The 26631-nt window shown below is 46.2% G+C and overlaps 2 protein-coding genes across 3 annotated transcripts in view; both read right to left on the bottom strand.

The window, feature by feature from the left end:
• Window positions 1-26631, bottom strand: part of ARHGEF3 (Rho guanine nucleotide exchange factor 3) — a 304915-nt gene that overhangs the window by 256875 nt on the left and 21409 nt on the right. The window contains exon 2 of one of the 2 annotated variants that reach the window (XM_025456268.3): window positions 11550-11642. In XM_025456268.3, coding sequence (XP_025312053.1) covers window positions 11550-11593 — 44 coding nt within the window. In that variant the 5' untranslated portion in view covers window positions 11594-11642. Of the gene's footprint in view, window positions 1-11549; window positions 11645-26631 lie in introns of both variants that reach the window. The other variant, XM_025456267.2, reaches the window with a different exon arrangement.
• Window positions 17295-18058, bottom strand: LOC112665945 (ferritin light chain-like). The gene has a single exon (XM_035703422.2). The coding sequence runs from the start codon at window positions 17827-17829 to the stop codon at window positions 17302-17304; it is 528 nt and encodes a 175-aa protein (XP_035559315.2). The 5' UTR covers window positions 17830-18058; the 3' UTR covers window positions 17295-17301.

The following is a 26631-nucleotide window of genomic DNA, read 5'->3' as shown; positions in this document are numbered from 1 at the left end:
GTCCTGGCGGTCCCTCTTCTCTTTCCCAAGTCTGTGGCTGACACGAACATGAGGGGAGTATTTGGAGTGATGTGCCAGCACAAAGAGGATACAAACTGAAAATGGAGGCCAACTTCCAGCAAGGTGTTTAAAGGCCAATGGAAAAGGTAGATCAATTTGTTGGTAGTGTATATAAGTCACATTCATTGCACATCAACTAAGGTACTGGGCTAAGGAAGTATGCTTCACCCATGAGCTCATTCAGTCCTCAGAGCTACCCTCTAAGGTAGGTCCTATCATTAGCCTCACTTTACATTCAAGGAAACTATAGCCCAGAGATGTTAAATAATTTAGCCAGGTTATACCATGCAACAGTCAGGATTTGAATCAAGGCAGTCCATCTTCAGAGCCTGTGTTCTTAAATATCATGCTATCATTACCAAACCAATTGAGAACTGCAAAATTAAAGTCATGCTAAAGTGTTCCTATTTGGGGGGAAGTTATGAGTTTGTCAGCTTACTTTTATATCACTTCTCACCCTCCCCCCACAAGAGAGGCTATAAACTGGCTTTTCTTTTTCTTTTTTTTAAAGATTTTATTTATTTATTCATGAGAGACATATAGAGAGAGGCAGAAACATAGGCACAGACAGGAGCCCGATGTGGGACTCGACCCCAGGACCCCAGGATCACGACGTGAGCTGAAGACAGATGCTCAACCACTGAGCCAACCCAGGTGCCCCTAAACTGGCTTTTCAAATATAAAAATCACATGTGCTGAGCACATGATACATGTCATTTCATTTAAACCTCAGGACCACCCCCTATAAGGTTGGTATTAATATGATCCTATCTATAGATGAAGACACTGAGGTTTAGGAAGAATAACAGCCTTGCCCAAGGTCATAAAACAGAACAGGGATTTGAGCTGAAGAATGCCAGTTACCAGACCTACATTCTTTCTAATATATATATTTAAATCAAAATAAAGGCTGAGCCTGCCAAGCTAACACCTTTTATTTTCTCCCATTCCATTTAATTTTGGAAAATGAATTTCATTCCATTTAATTGGAAACTGGGTATATATATATATATATATATATATATATATATACACACACACACACACACACACACACACACACACACACTGTCTTTCATAGAATTTCAAGATTTTCCAGGAAAAAAAATCAAAAGTATCATAAAATGAGAGTGAGACTACAGTGGGTGGCTGGCTTATAGCCGTGGATCATCTGTCTGACCTTGAACCTGCATTAGCCCATGACCTTTGGCAGATCCTACCTCTCTTGAAGGCTTCAGTTTCCTCATCTGTGAAGGGAGGAGCAAGAGCGCAAGGGGGCCCTTCAATACCATGATTGGATGATGTGCTTTTGTTTTTGGTTTTTTTTTTAAGATTTTTTTATTTTTTTTTTAATTTTTATTTATTTATGTTAGTGAGAGAGAGAGAGAGAGAGAGGCAGAGACACAGGCAGAGGGAGAAGCAGGCTCCATGCACCGGGAGCCCGACATGGGATTCGATCCCGGGTCTCCAGGATCACGCCCTGGGCCAAAGGCAGGCGCCAAACCGCTGCGCCACCCAGGGATCCCGGATGATGTGCTTTTGCAGCCTCCTAGAGCACCTGAGGGCTCTGTGTTTATCCTCTATGGATGGTAACTACCCTCCTCTCTCCTCACACAAGTCTTTCAGAATGGGTTCCTAACTTTGTCCCTGGACTCAGGTTGGTACACTCAGAAGAGAGTTCTTAGGGACAGCCTAAGGCCAGGCTGTGGTGAGGAAGTCACAGCTCTTGTGGGAGGAAGGAGTGGGGCAAAGCAGGGAGGCTAAGAAGAAGCTAGTAAACAGTGTTTGAACGAGTACTGTACCTTAATATGAAGGGTAGGAACATATGTAGAAACTCACTGAGCTTTTCCCTTAATCTGACACACCTCATACATCAAAGTTTAAAAGACACAAAGTATTTGAAGAGATGACAGATCAGACCAGGCAAGATTTTGCCAAATTAAAACTTTGTTAGTATACATGCTCCACATAAAATACTTAACATCCCACCAAAGGAAGACCCTTAAAAGTACCTACCCTTCTAAGTTTGTTATGGAAAGGGGACAATAATCACCATGATAAATAATTACATCTGGTGAGTGCATCAGCAGTGAGGGTGACCCATGGAAATCCTTCATTTAACAATCAAATCTCAAAGTGCCCAGCTAACACCTTAACTCTCTACTCCTACTTCCAAGTGGAACAAGAACAGCCTAGAATTTAGATAGGGACTTAGAATCCTGGTTCTATCACTGACTTGTTGGGCCCTAGGGTTGGGTCAGGAGTCACAGCCCCTTGCAACCTCCCCTTCTACGTATGAAAAAGGACAGTGAAGACCACAAAAGAAAGGGGATCACTGGCCCCAATGGCATGGACATCGAGTGTTTCTGCCACTGTGCATCAGATTGCCCATCTGTGGGTAATAGCATGTGGCCTTCCCACCCACCCCCCCATCTGAGTCCAAAGGTCCAGGTAAGGCTTATTTTATTCCCTCACCCTTGAAGTCCAGGAGACAGCATGTGTCCCAAGCAGAACAAATATGAGACTACTTGGGAAGTCTTGTTGGAACAAATGGGAATGATAAACTCCCAGTCCACAGCTGTGGAAGAATGTCAGCCAGGAGCTTCTGGGAGGTATCATGTAAAGGAAGCCTTCCTGGGAATGAAGCCAATACAGAAGAAAGTGGAGCCAACCGAAGGAAAGAGTGAGACCAAAACCTAATGACACTGAGCCCCTGGATCCAGCTATGCCTGAAGCTACCCACTTTTGGGCTGTCCATTTATATGAATCATATAGTCCCTTAATCCAGGCTGAACTGTGTTTCAGTCGCTTGCAACAACAACAAACCTGACTAATGGAAATGCTACATAGAATTGCAAGAACTCGGAGCTATAAGGAGCACTGGAGGCCATCCAACCAGCAGTGTTTTGCATATATCAGCATTCAGTAGCAAAATGTTGGTCTAATGAATTAATTTGTTCATCACCCTAGTTCTGACTTCTCAAACTGAAGTAAAGCTATCCTGTTGACATTATTCTAAACTGCAGGATAAACCAACTGCATCTTCATGGAGCAATAATTCAAATGATGGCAAGTAACTTGAAATACTTTTTTATTTGAAGAGATTCAGAGCACAGCCAAATGTGGCTCACTCCAGGAATACAAGGATAGGTCAATATTAGGGAATCTATCCATATAATTTACCTCATTAACAGGATCAAGAGGAACATCTTAGATGTCAATCTTGTTATATTTCAATATTTATTCCTGACTTTTTGAAAAAATTTCTTAACAAAATAGGAATAGAGAGAAACTTCCTTAAAAGATACACAGCTTAACCTAACAGCCAATACTCCCATTAATGTCAGTACAAGGTAAAAATGATCCGAGACATCACCATTGTTCAACATTATTGAGGAAGCATTTGCCATCCTAATTAGACCAATAAACAAACAAAGTTTTGCCAATTGTGAAGGGAGAAGAAGTAAAATCCCATTAACTTGCAGATAATGTGATTACGTGCCTAGAAAAATTCCTCCCCACAGAAAAATAAAATAAGCTCTAAGAAACTAAGAGAACCAGTAGGACAATTTTATAATATCAGTCAACATTAATAAAAGAAATTATTAATTAGTAGCTTTCTTATATACAAAAAACAAAATAGAACAAATAAACCAAAACACAGAAGTGATTTTTCTAAAACACATTCCTTCCTTGCACTCTTGTTTCTGCTTTCTGTTTAGTTTCCTGTCCTTACAAAACCTCAACTGAACTCCAAAACCCTCCAGGGCAGGGACCCTGTTAGACCCTGTTATCTGGCTCCCGCCTGCCCCAGGCACAGGTATATCCCGGAGCTCAGCACAGCGCCTGGCCACACAGCCGGCCTCCGTCAACACCCATCCTTGAGGGAGCCGCCGGCTGACTGCGCACAGCACACACAGCACCGCACACAGGCTGGGCAGAAGCCACGTTCAGCTATAGTCCCGGCCCCAGTCCCGGGGAGAGTCTCAACCGGAGTTCCCATCCTCTCCTCCCACCCAGAGAACAAAAGCCTCAAGACTCTCCTCATCCACACCCTAGCGGAACACCCCAGACAAAACCAGCACTTCTGTGGGCCCAGTGAGCACTTCAACCATTGGGGTTACACACCCCCACGCACAGTCTCCCCAGCTCTCCAAACCCAGTCCTCTACCCTTAGAGTTGAAAAGGTTGATTTACTTCCATGGGAAGTGCCAGGCTCTTGCCTGGAAGGAATTTTATATCTGATTCCCCTGGAGGGAGACTGCTGCACATGGTCTCTGCCCAGCAAGGGCTTAGCATCAGGACAGATGCTGCCTTTCACCCAAGACCCGTCCTTCCATAGAATGGGGGCTGGAGGAGCTTCCTCTGCCAGATGAGGAACCCTCAAAGGCTCTCTTCCTACCTACTGTGTTCCATGAATTGTGTTTCCCAGGACCACCTCAGAGTGTCGTGCCCATTTGAGTATCCTCCAGTTTGAGTGTTTTTAAACATTCCCCAAATTTGCACAGTGTGCCAGACCCGGCTAGAACCTTCCTTAAGCCCTTCTTGTCCTACTCCTTATACTCTCGTGCTATGACTTACACTCATGTCTCCTTCTATACTATAAGCAGATCCACATCTGACTGTACCCCCCAGGGCGCCTGATGGCATGCTGAGCACATGACAGGTACTCAGTAGACCTATTCCTGGGGCAGATGTAGCAGCACCCCCCAACCCCACACCATTCCACGGGGGACTCTGAGCTCCTATCTTCAGAGAGAAGGTAAGAGGAGGGGCCCAATCATATGAGAAGCAGGCGGGGTGGTGAAAAGGCTTTCTCCCCTGAGCCAGTCAAAGACAGGTTTAAGTCTGAGCCCTATAATTATCTGTGATATTAGGGTAGGTAATTAAACCTTTGTTTCCTCATCTGCAAAATAGAGGCAAACAACATGTCTTCTGCTCAGTCCCTGTGATGTCTGGAGCCAATGTATATAAAAAGCCCATTAGGAGGTGGCTAAAGAATTAGCAGATATTGTTATAATTTGCCATGTAGAGGATTAGCCAGCCCACTAGAGAACTGAAGGTCTTTTTCAGTGTCTGCATGGGAGATCTTCCAAGACCAGTCCTAATCACTGCCTTTGGCCAGTATAAGGACAGATAAGGATTTGGTTTGGTGGAAAAAACCCCATAACCAAACAGAATGTGAGGTTCAGGAGATTGAGTCTGTGTCTTTTCTGTTTTATTCCTTGTTAGAAAACCAAAGTCTAGCTCTTTGTTTCTCAAAATCCTGACTAATGTCAAATAATACTGTCTCCCTTAAGGGGTCTTCATGTGTCTCAAACAAGATCATGCAGACTCATTAAATTACTTTAACAATAACTTAGTCAGCTGTCTATGGGGTTAAGCCAATGAACATAATAAGGAGCCTACTCTGTTTCACATTTATTCAACAATCGTTTAGTGACTACTGTATCCCAGGCACTGCCCTGGGAATCAATGAGAAGACATACAGGCTCCATGCACCCTCACAGGGCTTACAGTTGCTTTAAACAATATATGGAAAATTTTAAAGGGCGCCTGGGTGGCTCAGATGGTTAGTCCGGCTTCGGCTCAGGTCCTGATCTCAGGACCTGCTCAGCAGAGTCTGCTTCTTCCTCTCCCTCTGCCCCTCCTCTCTGTTCATGTTCTCTCTTACTCTACCCTCTCTCAAATAAATAAAATCTTTAAAATATATATATATTTTAAAAAAAGAAAATTTTAGGTTTGAAAGGAAACTCACTCATCAACCAACTCCTTTCTTTTAAGCCAGTGAGGAATCTGAGAGAAGTAAAGAAATACACCCGAAGTCACACAGCCAGAAAGAAGGTAGTGTTTGCATGGGAGAGTTTCTGTCTGAATAAAATCTTTTATGAAGATACTGCTTATTCTCAACTCACTCACCAGCAGGCCTATAAATGTATTAGAAGACTCATTCCACCTTTTGCTTCCTATGAAAACAAAAAAACCAAAAAACACTAAACCATTCAAATCCAATATCTGTGTTTTGGGGGCACTTTGCCTTTCTGTCCTAGGAACATATATCACTGAAGTTCTGGGAGGAAACTTCAAGATTTCCCAGCCCAGAATATCTCCAGTATGACCACTGCAACAGCAAAAGTGGGAGGCCGCACACTCTACCCTCTCCTGAGAGGCCCCTCTGTGCACACTGACCTTTTACAGGCTCTGCTGGGTCAGGCCAGAAAGGCCACGTTTAACTGAGTTTAAGTCAGCAGTCCCCAAACACGTTAGGCAATAGGCCCCATTTTCCTGCAAAGCCTACTAATGTTTGGAAGAAACCATATTCTGATTAACAGACTGCAGGAAAAACTGAGGGGATCTCTAAGAAGACACCATGGAGAGTGAAGTGCCTTCCCCGAGGTCACAGGGCTGGTGAATCCAAGGGTGCAGGCGAGAGCCTCAGGTCAGGAGAGGTTATACTCTCATTCTTGTTGAGCTTCCAGCTTCTCAAGGTGAATTCCAGCTGAATCTCTGGAGGGTGGAGGACATGGGGTGGGCCCCACACGGCCCTGTGGGCAGTGAACAAAGAGCTAATAAAAATCAGTGACCGAAACAGCTCCAGCCTAAGGACAAGATGGAAACTGATAAGGGGATCAAGAGAACAAGGAACAACAAACAGCAGAACTAACCTGTATAGAGGTGAGGGCTCCCGAGCATGTGGGCTACACATCAGTTAGCCCTGAACATGAAACAGAACACGGTGCTGGGGGCAAATCTCAGTTTGGGATACAGCCCTTCATGTAGCCTTCTAAAAATCACTGTTTTCTAGCCAGTTCAGTCCACCGAAGCTGCTCACAGGCTGAGAGCCTACTGTGTGCTGGGCCCTGGGCCAGATGTAGGTGTTCCTGCACCAGGCAGAGCCAGCCTTCCAGGACAGCAAAGCCAAGCGGAGCTGGCACAAAGGAGGTGCTCAAGACATACTGAAATACATGAGTGAGCCGGAGAAGATCTTTATTTTCATAAAGAGACACACATTTACACAAGCTGAGAGTGAAAGGCCTTCATAATTTCTTATTTGAGTATTTTCCCAAAGTGCTTATGGCCACTAAGCAGTAAAAGGATACTGATCAACTGACTAAGTGACCGAATGAATGAATGAATGAATGAACGAACGAACTAACGAACTTAAACCTTTCCATTTCTTTGGCATGGGTTAAGTCCTAAGTACCCACCCATTTCACCACGAGTCTATTTACAGGAAGGATTTATAAGAAGTGCAAGGACTCTTCCCCTCAAAATTTCCCTCTTTGAACATCAGAAATTCCACTTGCCTAACTCCACTGCTGTACCGCTGAGGAAACTGAGGCCCAACAAAGCAATATCCATCCACAATCACTGGTGACAACAGAAAACTGAACTCCCCAGGGGCTTAATCTTCTACAAATCCTGTGTTCTTGTGAGTTGGCACCTGGAGCTAGAAGTGGTGAGTCATGGAGGCTTGGCCAATAAAGGCTGTAGGGAGCGGTCTCCTCAAGAAAGTCACTAGATTAAAAGACAAACACCACAAATCACTGGAGCAAAACCATGTTCCTGAAGAGGGAAGTGCAGTCTGTGGGCAAGGACTCCAGGAGCAGCTTTCATCGGGAAAGTGGCATTGGCCCCAGGAGAGTTGAGTTCCTTCTTTCCAGCGGCAGTCTCTGTCACAGCACCTCACCTCAGGGACCCAGGGCTCACCGCTCTACCCCCTATACTCATCAGTCCAGAAACACTGCTGAGCACCTGCTGTGTGCCACACACTGATTAGATGATAAGAAGCAAAACAGGTAAGATATGGCCCCATGGAAATCACAGTCCAAGAAGATAAACACATGCAAGATGAGAACTTATGTCAACTGATAATCGTTTCTAAAACACAAGTCTGGGGCGCCTGGGTGGCTCAGTCAGTGGGGCATCTGCCTTCAGTCCATTACTCCCCCTGCCCCTCCCCTTACTCATACTCTCTCTCTCTCAAATAAAAATCTTTAAAAAAATAAAAAATAGAGCACCTGGGTGGCTCAATTGGTTAAGCATCTGCCCTCGGCTCAGGTTATGATCCCAGGGTCCTGGGACTGAGCCCCTTGTAGGGCTTCCTGCTGAGCAGGAAGCCTGCTTCTCCCTCTTCTCTGCTGCTGCTCCCACCACTTGTGCCCACTCTCTCTGTCAAATAAATAAATAAATAATAAAAATAAAAACAAAAGTCTGGCCCTATCAGTCTCCTGATAAAAAATCTTCCTAGGTTCCTTACACTATGTAAGAATAAAAATAAATAAACAAAAAATGAAAACAGCCACCTTTATTGGGTGCTTACTATATGCCAGGTGCTTTACTGTGATTAACTTAGGACATGCCCAACAACTCTCTGCAGGAGATACTGTTATTATTCCCACTGACCAATGAAAAATTAGTTTTCCACCTAACCACTGCTCATAGTGTGTGCCTCCTGCCCCCACCCCTGACTCTGGATTCTCTAGGAACTCATCTTACCTGTTTTGTTTTGTTTTTGTTTTGTTTTTGTCTCTGCTGCACAGATAGTATTCAGTAAATGCCCACTGAATGAATAATCAATTGATTGATCAATAGGCACGTTTCCTTCAAGCACTATTGACTAGTAAGCTCAATTTCTGGAATAAGTCCTAGTCAGTGTTCTAATAAGGACACAAAAAGTAGTTGTGGTGTACAAAGAGCCAGAACCAGAGCCTGAGACCTGAGACCAAGTCTTGTCTTTATGTAAACTCAAACAATCACATCATCACCCGAGGCCTGACTGCTTAAAACTATAGGTTAAAAAGCAAGAAATTATAATAATGAGCCTAGGATCATCTGGGTCTAAATTTGCATGTCTCTGAAACGTCATGGGAGGAGGCCACAGAAGATCTCCAGAATTTCACCACTGTCTGCTTTAGAATGAGATCAAAACTTACAATTCTAGAGTAGGGTAACTGATTGGGTCTATGGAGCCGAGTGACACAGCCCCCTCCACAGCTCAGTGGGTGTACTTATCCTAATAAAGCAGACTTACTCCCATGACAAATATGTGCAACCTGGTGTTTAAAAAAAGAACCGAAAAAAATATTTTAAAAAAACAAGTCCAAGAGCACCTGGCTCAATCACAGGAGCAGAGGAGCAGTGTAACTCTTGATCTTGGGGTGATGAGTTTCAAGGCCCACACTGAGGGTAGAGATTAATTAAATAAATAAACTTAAAAAGAGAAGCTCAAATTTGAGTCCTCTGCTCCCTCATAACAGCAAATCAAGACTTTGTTACACTTTCAAACTTTCCCAGGAAGGTGACCTTTTTAGAAGTCAACCTGAAATTTTCTGATCAGCATTAGCATCTGCAAGATTAAAATCCTGCTATTCCTTCCCCAACCCAAAAAAGGTGTCTTGGCCTGAAACAATCTTTTCTTTTGCTTGCCCCACTTTCCTTCCTATAAAAACCTTCCATTCTGTACACCTTCTCAGAGCTCCTTTCTACTTGCCCAGTTCACAAATCGCTTAATAAAAGCCAATCTGATCTTCAAATTTACATGGTTGAATTTTGTTTTCTAACACTGGAAAACCCCTTTCCAGGGGAAGCACTTTGGACAAACTCAGGTAAAGCTGCCACCCCAACTGTACCCCAGAACAGAGTGGCTGATGATATATGCAGGAACCCATGTACACATGCCAGCTGGGCACAAAACCCAAAACCAAATTCTCAGCTCCCACCTCTCCTCTGGGAAGGCCATACATGCAGAATAACAACTGAGTGTGTGGCCAGGAAAACTGCAAACGTGGGTGTGATGGCCCCATAGCTATGTTCGTAAGGAGAACTCAATGTATGTCTGTCGCTGCAAGGGAGGGCAACACTAGGAGCTAGAGTTCTGTGGTGAGGTAAGGTTTTTGTTGTTTGGGTTGGTTTGGAGTGAATTTCTGTTCTGATGTTGCCTAATGGCCATAATGAGGATAATAACACAACCCCTATCATATAGGGCCATGTGAGAAGTAAATGAGATATGTCAGCCCAGTGATCGACACAGAGCCTGACACATAGCATCACATGGTTGCCACTGATGATGGTGGTGACAGTGGGTGGTGGACGAAACCACCCAAAATAGGAAAACCCAACCGAAGGCTCTTCAAAACCAGAAGTCAAGAAAGAGGTAATCCTATGATACAATCCTGTGATACTCTCCTGGAGAAGCATGCTTTTTAGGAAGGAAAATGAAGTGGTACCCACTCCCAAATAGAACCAGGACTGCTGTCCTGAGGAGAGATCTGAGAAGATGAACCTCCCCAGAGTAGAAAGAAGGAGAAGGAAATGACAACCATGGAGAGATCCCATTTTTCACCCAACAGATGGGCAAAAGTGGAAGAGCATGAGGAACTGAGGTGTAACAAGAGGGCAGGCAAATGGGAAATGTGGCGCCCTGTGGACAAGTGGTCTTTAGAGAATGATATGGCAATATTTAGTAAGATCTTAAATGTATATGCAGGATGGTGCAAAAATTCTACTCCTCAGTAACTTCCTAGAGGACTATCTGCCCGTGTGTGTGGGAGGCACTTACCAGAAAGTGCCTCCCAGCAGTGATATAAGGGGAAACAATGGGACCCACCTACCCACCACCCATAGGAACGTGGCTCAATAAACAGTGGGATTCTTATACTATGCATGCACAATTCATTTCATGGCAGATAAAAACAAGGAAAATGCTCATGTACTGTCTTGAAAACATTTTAAGACATATTACTGAATTTTTTTAAAGGTTACAAAATAGACCAATAAGCACAGTATGATTACATGCAGCAAGAGAACAGAAAGAAAGAAAAAAAAAGAAAGAATGGCTGTTTTCTATGTATATAAGCACATAGAAAAAGTTCTAGAAAGAAATGCACAAAAGTAGGTCACAGTAGTTACTTCTGGGAAAGGCAGGTGTGGAGTGGGGAGCCTAGGAACGAAATTGGGGAAGGGTGTATCACCTATTTTTAACTAGGAAAACTATGCATCCCTTGGGCATTAAAATAAAATCAAATGAATACATTTATTTTAAGAAGAAAAAAAGGAGGTGGAAGAAAGAGAAAGATGTGGCTGCCAAAAGCTAAGGGGCTGTCTCTGCCTCCTCTCATGGACTGGCCACCTACACATGGAGACATAACTCATCTGAGCAAGTGTCCATAGATTCTAGGAATGAGTGTCCATAGCTTTTAGAATCAAATATATAATTCTAGACCACATTAGTTCTATTTATACCAACTTTCCCTTCTAAGTCTTAGAAAAATTGCCTCATACTTAACAAAGGTATCCTCCTTTGGTATCAGAAATTGGAAATAGGAAAAGGAAATACATGAAATTCTGCTATCTCTAATTCTTGATGGCCTCCACTGACTTATACAGACAGGTGAAGTCCTACATTGCATTTAATTGTTGCATGTGATAAAAAAAAAATTGTTGCATGTGAGAATTTAAAAATTTTTAATCTTTAAAGATATGTTTACCTTTCCTTGTTTTCTTCCATCCCTCTGAAGACACACTGATTCATTACTGTGGAACTGTCTAGAGACACAGCATGGTTGGCCCAGGCCTTCTTTCTGAAAAAGCAAAACAACCAATGTGTATAACCTGGATGTATTTATATTATAAACACACAAAGAGTTGCATTAAATATATACAAGGGGAATACATCAAAGGCTATCCAGTGTCCATTAAGATCCTTTCTCCCTTTCTTCCATAGTTATTTGAGTTTTATCAGGGACTACATCTCCCCAGCATCCTTGCAGGTTGGTGTCACCAGCTATCTAAGTTCCCAATGGAATGAGAGAAAAAAGGTGCCACTTCCCCATCTAGGTCTCAAGATGTATGCACACCTCGTCCACCCTTCCTACTGACTCCCACTGGCTAGAACTCAACTTGGACTGTGCAGATGATGACCACACATTTGGAAATAATAGAGCAACAAGATAGAAGGCACCTGGGCCTGTGATTGACTCCATGGAGCATGACCACCCTCTCACCTTAGAACTACTATCTTAGGGATACCTGGGTGGCTTAGTGATTGAGTGTCTGCTCAGGGTGTGATCCCAGGATCCAGGATGGAGTCCCACATCAGGCTCCTTGCAGGGAGTCTGCTTCTCCCTCTGCTTGTCTCTCTGCCTCTCCCTATCTCTATCTCTCATGAATAAATAAATAAAATCTCAAAAAAAAAAAAAAGAACTACTACCTTAGAGATTTTATTTTTTAAGTCACAGTTTTATTGGATCCTATTTTTATGACTAGTTAACTCTCATAACAGTTGGCACTATCATTAAATATTCCCTTTGGGGCCCTTCTGAGGGTGGGTTTAGTTATTTGGATCGTACGATATGCTAGGTCTATGGAGACAGGTAAGGCCAAACTATTTTGGTCACAGCTTTGGTAAAACCACATGTAATTTAAGTAGTACCCAATCATTGTAGAGGGATGAAGATGTTAATGAACATGTAATGCCTTCAGTGTGAAGACTGTCATGAGCAGGGCACTGGGCAGAATTAGGAACACTGGGATCTACAAGTATGAGTTGTGAGCTTTGCTTCACAAAATGACTACTCAGAGTGGTAAGATATCCCAACGAACATGATACCCACATTTAAGGATTTGAGTCTGTGTGCTTGAAAGCAACAGAAACCAGGAGAGACATGGGGATGAGATAGAGAGAGACCTAGAGAGAGAACATTCTGATGGGTGGAGGATTCTTCTCACTTGCTCTTCTACCCTCTGAGCATCTGCCCCAAGTGAGTCTGAGCTAGGATGCCCAGCTGCCCTCCTCAGCTTCAGGTACTGTATTCCTCCTCACTCGGGGTGGGTTTAGCATTAAAGCAGAACCTCTTCCGACAGTATGGAACAAACCCAAACCAGCTGCTTCATTTGGTGTCAACCAAAGAAAGAAACCTACATCAGTTTCAACCTTGGAAGCATTGGCTTGGAAGCATCTCTCAAGACCATATTGAGAGATGATGTATTGGTCTTCAACCTGGCGTCTCCTATGCAAAAGGGGGGGTCAGGGTAATTTTGACACTTATGATCTTCCATGCTGATGCATCACCTGTTTTGACTGCTGAGCATCAAATCTGCTTGGCCCAATCTCCTGTCCATCCTTTTCCATCTGCCCACCATGAGTCTGTCCTTTTCTGGATCAAAGCACCATTAAGGGGGTACCTGGCTAGCTTATTTGGTAGAGTGTTCAACTCTTGATCTCAGGGCTGTAAGTTCGAGCCCCATTTTGGGTATAGAGATCACTTAAAAAACAAAGTCTCTTTTTTTTTAAAGGCACCATTAGGATAAATTCTCAGATCCAGGTGAGCAGGACCAGATACCTTGGACTCTTGCACCCCAAGGCATTGAAAAGAGTCAGTGTTGGGGAGAATCCCCAGCCACAGTCTCCAATGCTGCTCTTTTATTTAACTTGCAAAGAGAGCACATCATGAGATATTTTTAGCATCTGGATCCTTGTCTGGGACCACTGCTCTGGCTTCCATCAGGGCTAACTTCATCAGCTAAGGCATGTGTATTACAGCAGGGCCCAGAAAAAGGCAAGAGGGAAGATGTGGATCCTGGAATGAGGAGAGACGGAAGGGTAGTGAGACATGGACTTGGAGTCTCAGAGCCACCACATCCCCACCAGCCCCACTATGAAGGGAGACGGGAGAAAGTAAACAACCCACACCAGAGTCACTTCTGCAGCTGTGAACACCTCGGCCCACCTCGGCTCAGCCTGGAAGCCACATGAGCGCAATATATAAGCCCTTCCACAGCATAGTAACTGCTGCAAGAGGGTTCGACACTTACATCTCCAAACTATGCCAATTCTCCTCAAAGCCACATTTCCCGAGCAGCTGTGAGAGGTCAGGGCCTACCCTCTAAGAGAGCACCAGCTGGTCCTGGGTCAGGGTTTCAGGTTTTCCCTCCCGGTACTGGTGAAAGTATTCCATAGACAACCACTGATGAACCATCACCCTTCTGCCTGTGACAAGGGGCAAGGATTGAGGGCACCCAACTCTGCACCCCAGCACTGAGGGGGTGCCCAAGGGCAGCCACTGTCACAGATTATTTCATCCATTTCTCACATCAACCCTGGGAGGCAGATATGCTTTACTTTACAAATCAGGAAACTGGGCACGAGGAAGTTAAGATTTGGCCAAATACCATACAGACAATAAAATGGTAAAACCGAGACTCAAACCAAGCATTTGATCTGGGAGTCTGTGCCCCTAACCTGTACATTACAATGTGCATGGTAAGGCTCAGTAGGGGCTGAATGAGTGAACGAATGAATGAACAAATGACGAACAAATAGTTTCAAAAGTAGTTTCAGGAATGGGGGCTGTGAGGAGAGTGTCTCTGTAATGCCCTAGAAGGGTGGACTATGAGCCTGACCCCACCCACCCTGGATGCCAACCAAGTGGGTGATAGTCTCAGACCCCTCCCCCAAGAAAGCCACTCAGTCCCTTGAACACTCTGAACCCAGGGTTGCCAACTTCTATAAAAGGAATTTATGAGCTTAATACCGTTGTCCCTAATGACCACAGCTACCTCTGATTCAGCACCTGTGTGCAGGCAGTAAACTCAGGCCTCCAGCTCGGAGGCTTCTAATCCACCCACAGCCCACAGGGAAGGCAGGACCACATCCATTTTACAAATGGCAAATCCAGAGCTCCGAAGATTGTGAGTAGCCTAAAGTCACAGCGCTTACGTGAGGGCAGTTTTCAAACTCTGAGCAGCCAGCTGAACAGCACAGGCCTTCCTGCCACTGCCTGATACCCACCACTCACCCTGGTTAATCACAAAGTTGCCAAGATAAGTGGTGTTCTAACTCTGAAGCTGGAAAGTTCTGTTTTAATCTAAAGTTAGTCAGTATTTCCCATCCCAGTCACTTCCATGGAAGAGGAATTCCACTTCCCCCAGCTAGAAACTCTGGCACCACCACTTCCTCATTCCTCTCCTCAGCATTGACACCATTTGCTGAGCACCAACTTCCTGAAAGGCACAACTGTGTCCCTTGGACACCAAGCCCTGCTACTTCTTCTCCGAAAAATCTCTCTTCTCAGGAAGCACCGGGTATTAGTGAGAACGTAAGAAACCACAACTCTCACCCCTGCTGTTGGTGGGAGCACATATGGATCTAACCACCTTTGAGGACTACAGGAATACTTGCATTTGCCCCTACGTCTTTATGTGCACCAAGAGACATTTTCTAGAATGTTCTCAGTTGCACTATGCATAACAGCCCTCTATTAGTTTCCTATTGCTATTATAACAAATTACCACAAACATAGTGGCATAAGACAACACAAATTTATCATCTAATAGTTCAAGAGGTCAGAAATGGGTCTAAAATGGGTCAGCAGGGCTGCATTCCTCTGGAAGCTCTAGAAAGCAACCCATTCTCTTGCCCTTTCCAACTTCTGGAAACCACCTGCATTCCTCAGCTCATGGCCCCATCTTACATTTCAGAACCATGTAGCATCTTCAAATCCCTTCTCTCATCTCTGTTTCATGTCTCATTCTCTGCACCGGACCCTCCCAATGCCCTCTTTAAGGATCCTTGTTACAATTGGTCCCTTCCAGATAATTCAGGATCATCTCTCCATGTCATTATCCTTAACTAACATTGGCTAAGTCTCTTTGCTGTGTATGGTAACTTAGTTATGGATATTACTGGTCAATGGGACCTGTAACCAGGGATTAGGTCACGAACATCTTTCAAGGGGCCATTATCTGGCCTAACTCAAGCCCTAAACCAGAAGCGACCCCAATGCTCATCAGCAGTAGGATGAATGAAATAAATGGTGGTAATTCACAGCAATGAGAACAGATGAGCTACAGCTACTTGCAGCATTAAGGATGGCTCTTCACAAGATACCAACACAAGAGCATCTGCCATATGAGTCCATCTGCAGAAAGCCCAGAACCAGGTCCAACTACCCAAAGCTGTTTGCAGTTGGGACGGCAGTTGTAGCAGGGGAGCAGTGGCTGAAGAGGGCCTGAGGGAGCTTCTAGAGTGCTGGCTAAGGGTCTGTTTCTTAATATAGGTGCTGCTTACACGGGTGTGTTCAGTTTGTGACAATCTATCAAGCTACAGTTATGACCTGTGCCCACTTCTGCAGGTATGGTATGCTTTAATAAGAAGCTTTGGGAATTTTATGACAAGTAATTGTATCTATTTAAAGTTTCCCCCAACCCCAACCAAGTTCTCAGTAATCCTCTCAACAGATAAGGTTGCTGCAAGTTTGTTTTCTGTAAAACAATATAGCCACATGAAACCCCCCAACTTTGCATCCTATAATTCCAGGTCAATAGTCATGAAAATATAATAAGTGCATTTATAACTGAGGAGGAGGAGGAAGAGAAGCAGTAGCTTCTCTGACTCTCTCATCCCATTTCCACTCCATAGGCACATGTCATTTCACCTCTGGATGAAGCAGATCCGAGCTGGCCCCCTCAACACCGCCTACCCTGACAATGGCTGCCCACCCAACTGGCCTGGAATGTTTCCCTGTCACTTACCACATGGTCCTTCCCCTGTCCCTTCTCCACTCCTTCCACCCCTCTGACATGTCCTCAGGGAGCCCCATCTTCTCCCAGGAACTCCCCTGCCCCAGCTCCTGTAAGACTTGCAATACAAATCGCACCACTGGGACTTACTTGCTACTGTCACATACTGTTAGTAGTATCAAGTACCTTAGTCTAATCTCCTCCAAAAGACTGCAAACACAAGAACAGAAATCAGGTCTTAAACGTTCAATTCTTACTGATGTAAACTTCTTGTGCTAATTAAGAACTGCTACTGATATTAACAGCCTTTGATGAGCATCTACTTCACATCACATTCAGTACTCCCCATGCATTATTTCACTTCCTCTTCTCCCCCTGACCCCAGTGAAATGGGTGCTATTATGATCCCTCTTTTGAATAGGAGGAAACTGAGGCACAGAATGGCTAATTGACCTGCTGAGGGTCCCAAAGCTTATCACAGGAAGGATGGGATTTGAACCTATCCAATCTGATTTCAGAGTCCATGCTTTTTTTTTTTTTTTTTTTTTTTTTTTTGCTGCAAAAAGCTTTATTGTCTCCATTTGGTCCACGTTTTGGGAAAGGGCTCCAGAATGGTTAAAAAGCTGCCTAGTGGCTGCATGGGAAAAGGTTCAGGCACAAGCCCTGGCACCGGGGGGTTGCCAGAGGAGCCCCTCAAAGGCTGCTGGTCTCCAGGGGCTCCTAGTCGTGCTTGAGAGTGAGCCTTTCGAAAAGATACTCGCCCAGCCCAGCCTGGGGGGTGGCCAGCCTGCGGAGGTTAGTCAGGTGGTCGCCCATCTTCTTGATGAGTTTTACCTCCTCATCTAGGAAGTGGTTCTCCAGGAAGTCACAGAGATGGGGATCCGCGCGGGCAGAACCCAGGGCATGCAGATCCAGAAGGGCCTGGTTCAGGCTCTTCTCCAGAAGCAGGGCGGCTTCCATGGCGTCCAGGGTCTTCCCCCACTCATCTTGGGACGGTTTCTGCACATCCTGGAAGAGGGCGCGGCCGCCGCGCTGGTTTTGCATCTTCAAGAAACGCTCGGTGCCCTCGCGCTTCTCCTCAGCCAACTCGCGGAAGAAGTGGGCCACACCCTCCAGAGCCACATCGTCACGGTCGAAATAGAAGCCCAGAGAGAGGTAGGTGTAGGAGGCCCGCAGGTGCATGTTGACCAGGCGGTTGACGGCGGCCTCCACCTCGGTAGAATAATTCTGACGAATCTGGGAGCTCATGGTTGATCCTGGACAAGGAATTAAATTCAAACTTGGGTGTTCGCTGCCGGTGGCAGAAGATGGCCAGGAAGATGGCTCCGAAGGTTGCGACTGGAAAAAAGGTTGGAGGGTGGCCGTTGGCTGGTAGAAGGGGCGTCCCTGGGTCTGTTCCGTCCAAACACTGTTGAAGCAAGAGACAGATCCGCAGGACCGCCGAAAGCACCGCCAGAGTCCATGCTTTTGACTCAGATCCCACTCTGCTTCCCTAATGCCCTCCACCCAAAGCCAGAGTTAAGTATATTATTAGTATTTAATAAACACTGTGACATGCTTGATCACAATAGATATAAAATATTTTATGTGTTATCAAACCCCTCACCAGTTACAAATAACAAATCAAGACTCTTCACCAAATAAAATCTTTTTAGCCTCAGATCTCAAAAAGAGGACACACCCTCTGGAGAGGTCTGCAGAGGCTCTGCATATTCCTTGCTTTGCATCATGCTTGGCATTCAGGGGGCTTTATAAACATTTATCAGCCAAAGTTTGTCCTCCAGGCTTTTATCAGAATAGGGAGAGAGATGAATACATTTTTTTTTTTGTCTGCCAATCTCAGGGTCAAAGCCAACGTCAGAGTTGAAGGCTGATTGGACAACCCAGTCTATGACCACAAGGTCCCAAGCCACCTGCCCCAGATGACCTCACCTCCTCGATGGCCAAGAATTGTGACCCAGAGGCCTTGGCTAGTACCAAGGCCACCACCCCTGAGGGCTGCTGAAGCCAGTAAACTGAACCAGAGATAATGGCACCAGCAGCTCTGCTGTCCCCAGAATATCATGTGGTGGCTGGCTCAAGCCCCAGCACTCTCTCCCTTCAAGGCCCACCCACAGTCAGGTACCAAGCAGTGCCCTGACCAGCATGGACACAGTGGTGCATCGGTACCATCCACTCACCCTCATTCTCTCACAGATCAGCTCCAGTGTCTATGTGGATACAGAAGAAAGGGCCTGTGCCCAGGAGCATGCAGACTATTGAGAAGATGTTATTCTTAAATGGCATCCTTTGAGGAGGAACATGGGACTGACTGGAGGTTAAGGTGGGCTTCTGTTATATCTGTACCCCTAATGTTTTTACAAGAACAAAAAAAAGGGTTTAGGTATTCTGGGAATTATTAAAATGGTCTCAAAGTTTCTTTTAATAAAAAAAAAAACCCACATCATCACAGTACCACATGATAACACAGTAATCGAGAAATATATAATTACAAGGGGATCAAGTGCCTACATCAGCCTGAGGGGCGCATGGAAGGCTTCTCAGAGGAGGCACTGCCTGGGCTGAGTTTTGAAGGAGGACTAAGAGCTTGCCAGGCCAACAGTCCAGGGTTGCTCTGGGTGAAGGACACAGCATAATTAATGGCAAGGAGGAGACAGAGGTCACAAGAGAAGAGGATAGAAGGCAGTAGGAGAAGGGCTAGGACACCACAGCACCTCTTCTCAGTGGGTTATGCGCTAAAGTTAGGTGATGTAATCTATGCTGAGGGTTCAGCCAAGAAGAGGCACTCATGAGTGGTTGGCATTATCTACTGTTACTTGTATGTCTACTCCATCCTTCCTGGACACTAGATTCTGTGGCTGTCACAGGGAGTTGCTGGGGCAAGAATTTGGAAACGAGATCCCCAAAACCACCCTCTGAGAGATACTTTGTAAACTCAACCACTCATGTGCCCTCGGGCTTTCCTAGAGCCCCCTCATGCCCCACTAGAGCTCCCTCCACACTCTTCCCTCATCCAAATCCCACTCACGTGCGTGCACGTCTCTCCCCAACTGCACTGGGTTTCGTGACACCTCAACCATGAACACAGTGACAAGTACAATAGTTGTTGAACAAATGAACAAAGCCAGCTAACTGCACTTCTCCATGCTAATGAGAGATGATATGAACCTGATGCAGAATCCCAACATCACAGATGCCATCCTCACACAGATGAAGAAATAGTCATGGGGAGCTGGCCATCCCAGAATCACAGAAAAATGAGGTTCCAAGAGGCAAAAACCCCTTAGTACCCACCCAGGCCCTCAAGTCACTCTATTAAAGGAAGATGTATCCTGGAGACCTAACAACTCAGGTACCATATCCCTAGACATAAAGTCAAGATGCTCCAACGATAAAATGGGTGCAACAGGCTGATGTCATTTTCATATTTGCTCCAACTGGTATTTTGAACTCCACACTTGCCCTCTTGTCAGGCCACCTCAGGGTTAGGCAGGTAGCTCTCCACATGGCTTAGTTACGTGGAGAGGCAGAGCTGAGTATGCCATGGTGGCAGGTAACAGTTCCCATTCTCACTGCCTAGGTCAAGGCTGCAAGTGTGAGCCCAGCAAGCGTGTTTGGGGGGGCATGGACAGGAGATTAGGTGTCCTCAGGGCCTCATCACAAGTCTCCAGTCTCCCCAGTGCGAGGTCACATCCCAGTGCCCAGAACGAGAGTTCAGTGCAAATACCACTGGTGGCCAACTCCTGTCCAGGTTGACTGTCCTTAGGACAAAGGGTGTTCTGATTTCAACCAGGGATCTCCTCTCCTATATGATTCTTATGCTGGGGTGAGTTCTCATTCTATAAAATAGTTCCAGGGCAATAACAACAAAAAACGTTTTAAAAACCTCACTTCCTGCGAAACCTCTATCACTTGCCTGCCTCTCTCAAAGTCTCTCCAATAATGTCTTTAGCGGACACTTGGTACATTTTTATTGATGGACAGAGAGCATGCTTATCCATTCATAGAGCACCCAAAGGTAGAAGGGATAAGACACAGTGGTCAGAGCAGTCGGGGTCCCCTGTCTTCCCTGATGGAAGATGGACATTGTCCAAGCAGAGCCTGTCTGAAGGAGGGGACGGGCTGCCCAGGGCTCACCATGGCCCTCACTGTCCTCCTCCTCCTCCCCACAGGCAACAGTGACAGGAGCCTTCCTGTGTACCAGCCACCCCGTGGAGGGCTTCAAATGCTCGGATTCCATTTCACCCTCTCAGCAATGTTGTAAGGCAGGGGCTCTTATGTCCTTCCCACAGATGTGGAAACAGACATGCAGAGGGGCTTAACTGACTTGCCCAGGCTCCCAGAGCTAGTGAGTGGAAGGGAGAACCAGGGCACACACACACTGTCCCTCCTCCCCCAAATAAAGTCCAAAATGAGGATGACAGTCATATAAAATAGTCCCAGGAAGGGGTCTGTGGCAATTTTCCCAGTTGGGGGAGAAAGCTGGATTCCTTGGGCATGGGAAGATTTTCTGACCTGTTCCTTCGCCAACTAGGGCATTTGTTAAAATGAACTTCACAGAACTGACACACATGACACTCACTACCTCAGCTGGAGGACGGCAGTGGGGTTCACCCCGTCATTCATTACCCGCAAGGACAAATGCCTATAAGTAGAGCATGCCACTTGCCCAAAGAGTGCTTCAAAACACCTGCAAAAAAGGTGAGCTCTCTTAAAAGCTCAACTGGAAACAATGTTTCATGAAATTGTATGTAGCTAGCCACTTGGAGACAATTTAAGATTCACAGGAATCTATGCGGCTCTAATTTAGGGAGGAGATGACCAAGACCTATCTAGGACTGACTCTACCCCCGCATTAGGTCACAAAAGATCCCCATAAGACACACACTGGTAGCCACATTTTACAGAGCAGGAGCCAAACTCCAGCATAAGCAGCTTGGTCAAGCTCCAGCAGCCAGAACACAACAGCGAGGACTGCTGGGTCTGTCTGACTCCTGGGCCCAGGCCTTCAAACTTCCAACATCCCATAGGCTCTGGCACCTGAGTAAACACACAGCCCGACTCTCCTATAAAATAAAACACTCTGGCTAAATCTTAGCTCCATCTCTGTGCTCTGACCTCAAGTGTCAGCTAAGAAAGACCCTGCAAAGGGGAGGAGCAACTGCAGCCTTCTGACCCTGCAGCGCAAATTCTGAAGTTAGTGGGAAAATCCTGCAGCATCCAAAATTTCCCTGGAAAGCCCCTCAGGAAAGTGCCTATGGAAGAGGGGCTCCGCCTCCCTTGAGGAGCCCAGCACACACCAGAGCTAGAGTCAATGGCTGCGTGTTCAAATGCACTCCAGATAGTCTGTGGTCGGGACAGATTCATACATAGGGCTGCCCCACACTAGCTGGGGCACTCAGGATGTGAGCTTGGGGAACCCTCCAGAACATACACTCACTTCAGTGGAAAAGCAGGATCAAATATTTGTTTCTTTTTTCTAAGAGCTTCTAGTTTAGTTCACATAAGTTAAACACAAGAAAGATGTGATTGCATGATACCATAATTCTGCAATAACACGATCTTCCATTTACTACTAGAAAACTCTATTGCAAACTCTAAACACATTGACAACACAGACAACCAACTGAAGCCTTGGATTCTGAAGTTAAGACTACTGGGACTGTAATTTGACCTCTGCCACTTAGCAGCTACGAGATCCTGGAAAGGACTCCTGTGCCTCAGTTTCCCCAACTATATAACAGGAGATGTAATGGTATCTATCTCATGGGGCTTCTGTGGCAATTCAAGGAAACAGTGCAAATGAAGAGGCCAACACAGAGCTTCACAAAGGTTAGTGTGCCCTCCCTCTTCAAAAAAAACCAAAAGACAAGAAAGCAGAGGGGCTCACGGAGAGGTTAACAACTTCTCGGAGGTCCCATGGTGAGTACGCTCCAGAGTCCACGTCACAGCCAGCACTGTGGGTCTTGTGGGGCTGGGTGTACAAGAAGAGACCTGACTGGAATGAAGTGACCCAGGGCTGCTAGGTCTAAGAGCCCAGGGGACAGAACCTGAAGCTTTAGGAGCGAGAGTACTATGCAAACAGGAAGATAGAATGAAACTGGGGGAAAGTCCTTCCAGAGAATATAAAATATCTGGTGAGGAACCACCCAGAAGGCAAGATTATACAGGCACAGAGATCTCAGGAGGCAGTAAATTGCCACCTCAGTCACAGTCACAAAGAAGACAGTGGCTTGAGTGCCAGTCACCCTAGATGAGCCTTGGAGCAGTCCTCCTCCCCTGCCAGCCCAGACACGGTCAACCCACCCAGCACCCTCCTCCCTGACCCTCACAGTCTTGGCAAGATCCCCTCTAGGATTCCAGATCCCTACCCTTCCCCTCTGAGAGGCACACACCCACAACACACACAAGAGATGACAGCAAGAAATGAGCAATCTAGAGCTGGGCCAGCCAAGTCACATATCCAGTACTGTCCTGGCTCTGCCAGCTACTGAACATTCACTCACTGCTTAGGCCAAGAGTGAACTAGGGAGGCCCCTCTGACACCGTAATGGGGACTCTATCACATAGCAGCCTTGCACAGGTCAAGTAAGACTGCACCTTCCACAAAACCTACCTGGAGATATGCAAGCAGCAGGAAGAGAGGAGTGAGGGGGACCCTTCCATTTGGTGGTAATCATTTCCCTGTGGCCAGGGAGGAGTGGACAACAGAAAGGGGCAGATGCTTCTGGAGGCGAAGCCTGGCATTTGAGGCCTTTTCTCTGCTGGGATGAGAACAGCTGTTTCTCATCACTCCCCTCTCAAGGGGCTGGCAGGGAGCAGGAGACCACAACCCAAAGCAAATCTGAAGGCATAGAGCTCCCACGTTGTTGGGACATCAGCTGTAATAAAGACACTTGCCTTTGTGTAAGTTTTGGTAGCAGTGGAGGGACACTTGAGTTCAAAACAGCAGGACATTTTAATTCCTACTAATAGTAGGAGAAGTGCAGCTGCTGCCAGTACCCAGAAACTCCACCTGGTGACCTGGCACTAAGAAAATCAACCTCACCCAGCAGGGCAGGATGTGCCAGGGCATGTGGCTTGAGGACAGGGCCTTGCGTTTCCATGATAGAGTCAGAGGATGTCAGAGCCAGGAGGACCCACAAAACCCACAGGTGTCTTGACTCAGCAAAGCACAGAATTGCACATGCACAGAATCATGCTCGGCCCGAAGCTTAGGTCTTCTGAATCACTCACCAAGACTGTTTTGGCCTGGGAATCTGCACTTTAAAGACCACTCTCAGGTGATTCTGAGGCAGCCAGCCCAACACTGGGTTGCTCTGGGAACACAATCAGTCCATCCTGCTGGGTTTAACTATGGACATCAGGCCATATTGTTGATAGTTCATCCATTCATGTGTTTGTTGATTCTAGTAACATTTACCCAGGGTCACCCATAAGACATAGCTCTTGTCATTCAGGAGCAGCTGGGTTCACCTGGGGAACTTTTCAGAAATGCAGATGTCCAGGCTCTACCACCTGTGATTTAGATTCTGAGGGACTCAAAATTCAGTGGGAAAACCAGAGCAAGGCCTGACAAGGAGAAGGATCTGGAAATTAATGGCGAGGCAGGCAGTTCTGACCAAGGAGCTAGGCTGAGCGTGGCTTCATGGAAGATGAAGAAAGATCTTACCCAGCACCCACTACATGCCAGCCCTCGACTACTGTTAGCACTATGAATATTCACCACCACATTGCAAGACGGCTATCTTAACCCCCATCATACAGGTGACAGCGCAAGATTAAAGCAAGTGAAATGACCTGCCCAAGGTCCTGGCATCAGCAAGGCCAGGCTGGGATTTGAAATCCAACAGCCAGAGCACTTTTCACTACCATTCGGTCCTCCTCCTGAGTCCCAGGCTCAGGGAAGGCCACTTCTGTCCACCCATGCTGTGAGTCCAGGAACCAGAGAAGTGGCCTTGACCCTTCTCTCTTCTCACCCCTTATGTACAATGAGGCCTGGCTCTTTGCCCCTCTCTACCCTCTTCTCTTGAACTCAACCTCTCATCCCCCTAACCATCTCTATTATGAGCCGTGGTATTTAAAATACAAGCCCAGTTAGCCAGGTCAGTCCCTGGCTTAATCCTCTGCAAGGCCTCCTCAGAGGCCTGAAGATACAAGTCTTCCTCTTAGGTTTGCTGCAGGTCTTCCAGAATATCCCCTCCCTTCCCTCTCACTCCAGCTCCTTCAGCTCAGAGCCTTTAGCCGACCTCCAGGAATACCAGAACTCAGTTGGGTCCCCAGACTCTTCCAGAAGGCAAGGCCACAAAGCAGAAACAGCTCTGACCTGACCACAGCTGAGCCCCTGGGGACATAGCAGTGGTGTGTGTGGCAGGGGTGCGGGGTGGTCGTTGACTGGTCATGGGACTCTGCAACTGGTCTGAGGAGCAGGTATGGTGGTAGCAGAGAAGCCAGGCAATCAGCGACTGGTCACACGGGCCAGGGCCAGACTGGAAAGGAAAGGCTGTGAACACCACAGAATGGAGCTAGGGCATAAGCCTGGGGACAGCCCAAGAGGCTCTTGGAAGCAAGGGAGTGATATGACCAAATTCGACTGCACACGCTATTAGTAGAATTATCATTTTCTCTCAGCTCTTTGAAAGGCAATCTGCTGATAACCACCAAAATTTGAAATCTGCATGCCCACTGATCCAGTAATCAATTCCAAGTCAATCAAGGGTACTCACTGTAGCATCCTTCTATATTAGCAAAAAAGAAACTGTGACCTAACCAGCCAACTGAAGAATAAACTGTAGCAGGCAAGTCCATAATCTATCTCTTCCCTCCCTTGGAGTTGGATGTGTTTCAGAATTCATAAGGTTTGCATCTTAGAAAGATAATATGAAGTATGTACAGTGTGTTACGTAAAAAACCAGCAGGGTGAGATGCAGCCTTAGTCAAATATGTATATATTTCTGCAGCTGTGCGTGTGACTATTTCTTCTACATACTATAAATAGCCTCCTATTAATTCAGGTCAGCTTTGGTCATCAAATGAGTTTGCATCAAACTTTCTTAGAGGCATGTAGTTTTTTTTATGCTTATGCCGTCCCGATCAGCCAGCCCAGAGGCCTGGAAATGAAGCATGTCCCTCTCCTGTCAGAAAGACACCTGCAAGAGCATCTAAGCACAGAGCCAGAGACCCCCTAGAACACACACCATGCCCTGGGGCCCCGAGGTCCATTAAGCTCAGAGATCTGTCCTAGCACAGCCCCTGGGCTGCCCCAGGCAATCGACACAACAGGCTTTAATTTGTTGTTGAGGACCAACCCAGGGTGTGGGTGCTGAGTGATGTGCCCGGGCAGACAAAGGCAGGTTCCACTTCCTCGCTGGACCCTCTCCAACCTATCCTGTAACACCAGCCACCACCACTGTTTAATCCTCAGCTTCAGGGAAAGCTAACCTCTGGGCAGATTCCCTCCCTGTCCAGATTGAGACATTACAGGGAGTCTGAGGAGAGCACCGGAGAGATGCACACCACTCTCTTGAACAGCACCACAATTAGGAAAGGCCACCTTCCTTCTCAAGCACTGGGCTTTTGTGCCAGGTGAAGACCACGCCAGGGGCTGGTGGTGGTGTTGCTCCCACCACAGAGTGGGAGGGGATGGGCGAGGACGATTAGGAATCCCTGGGAGAAGCAGCATCACAGGGAACATGAAGGCCTCCCCTCCGGCCTACCCTGGTCTCAGACAGTGTTTTAGCTCCCTAGCCTTCTGCTGTGGACTCTAGAAAAAAGACTACCATGTACATTTTCCCCCACTGTATACATCAATAAAATAGTTTGCAAATAAATACATAAATGAAATAGTTTGCAACATACATAAACCACACAGATCTTAAGTGTACAACTCAATAACGTTTTTTGATATTTATAGTCCCATGTCGTCACCAACCAAATCAAAATACAAAACTCCCAGGCCCCTAGAAGGCTTTCTCGTGCCCCTCCTGGTGACTGCTCTACCCAAAGGCTTGCTTTCATTGCAGAGTATATTCCATTGCATGGATAGACAAT

This window comes from Canis lupus, chromosome 20, assembly GCF_003254725.2.
Source record: "Canis lupus dingo isolate Sandy chromosome 20, ASM325472v2, whole genome shotgun sequence".
In the NCBI taxonomy this organism is placed as follows: Eukaryota; Metazoa; Chordata; class Mammalia; order Carnivora; family Canidae; genus Canis; species Canis lupus.
Note: the sequence above shows the minus strand (reverse complement) of the source record. Positions and strands in the feature narration are given on the sequence as shown.

Coding starts and splice junctions, on each gene's coding strand:
- LOC112665945 (XM_035703422.2), bottom strand. CDS start 17,829: ATGAGCTCCCAGATTCGTCAGAATTATTCTACCGAGGTGGAGGCCGCC.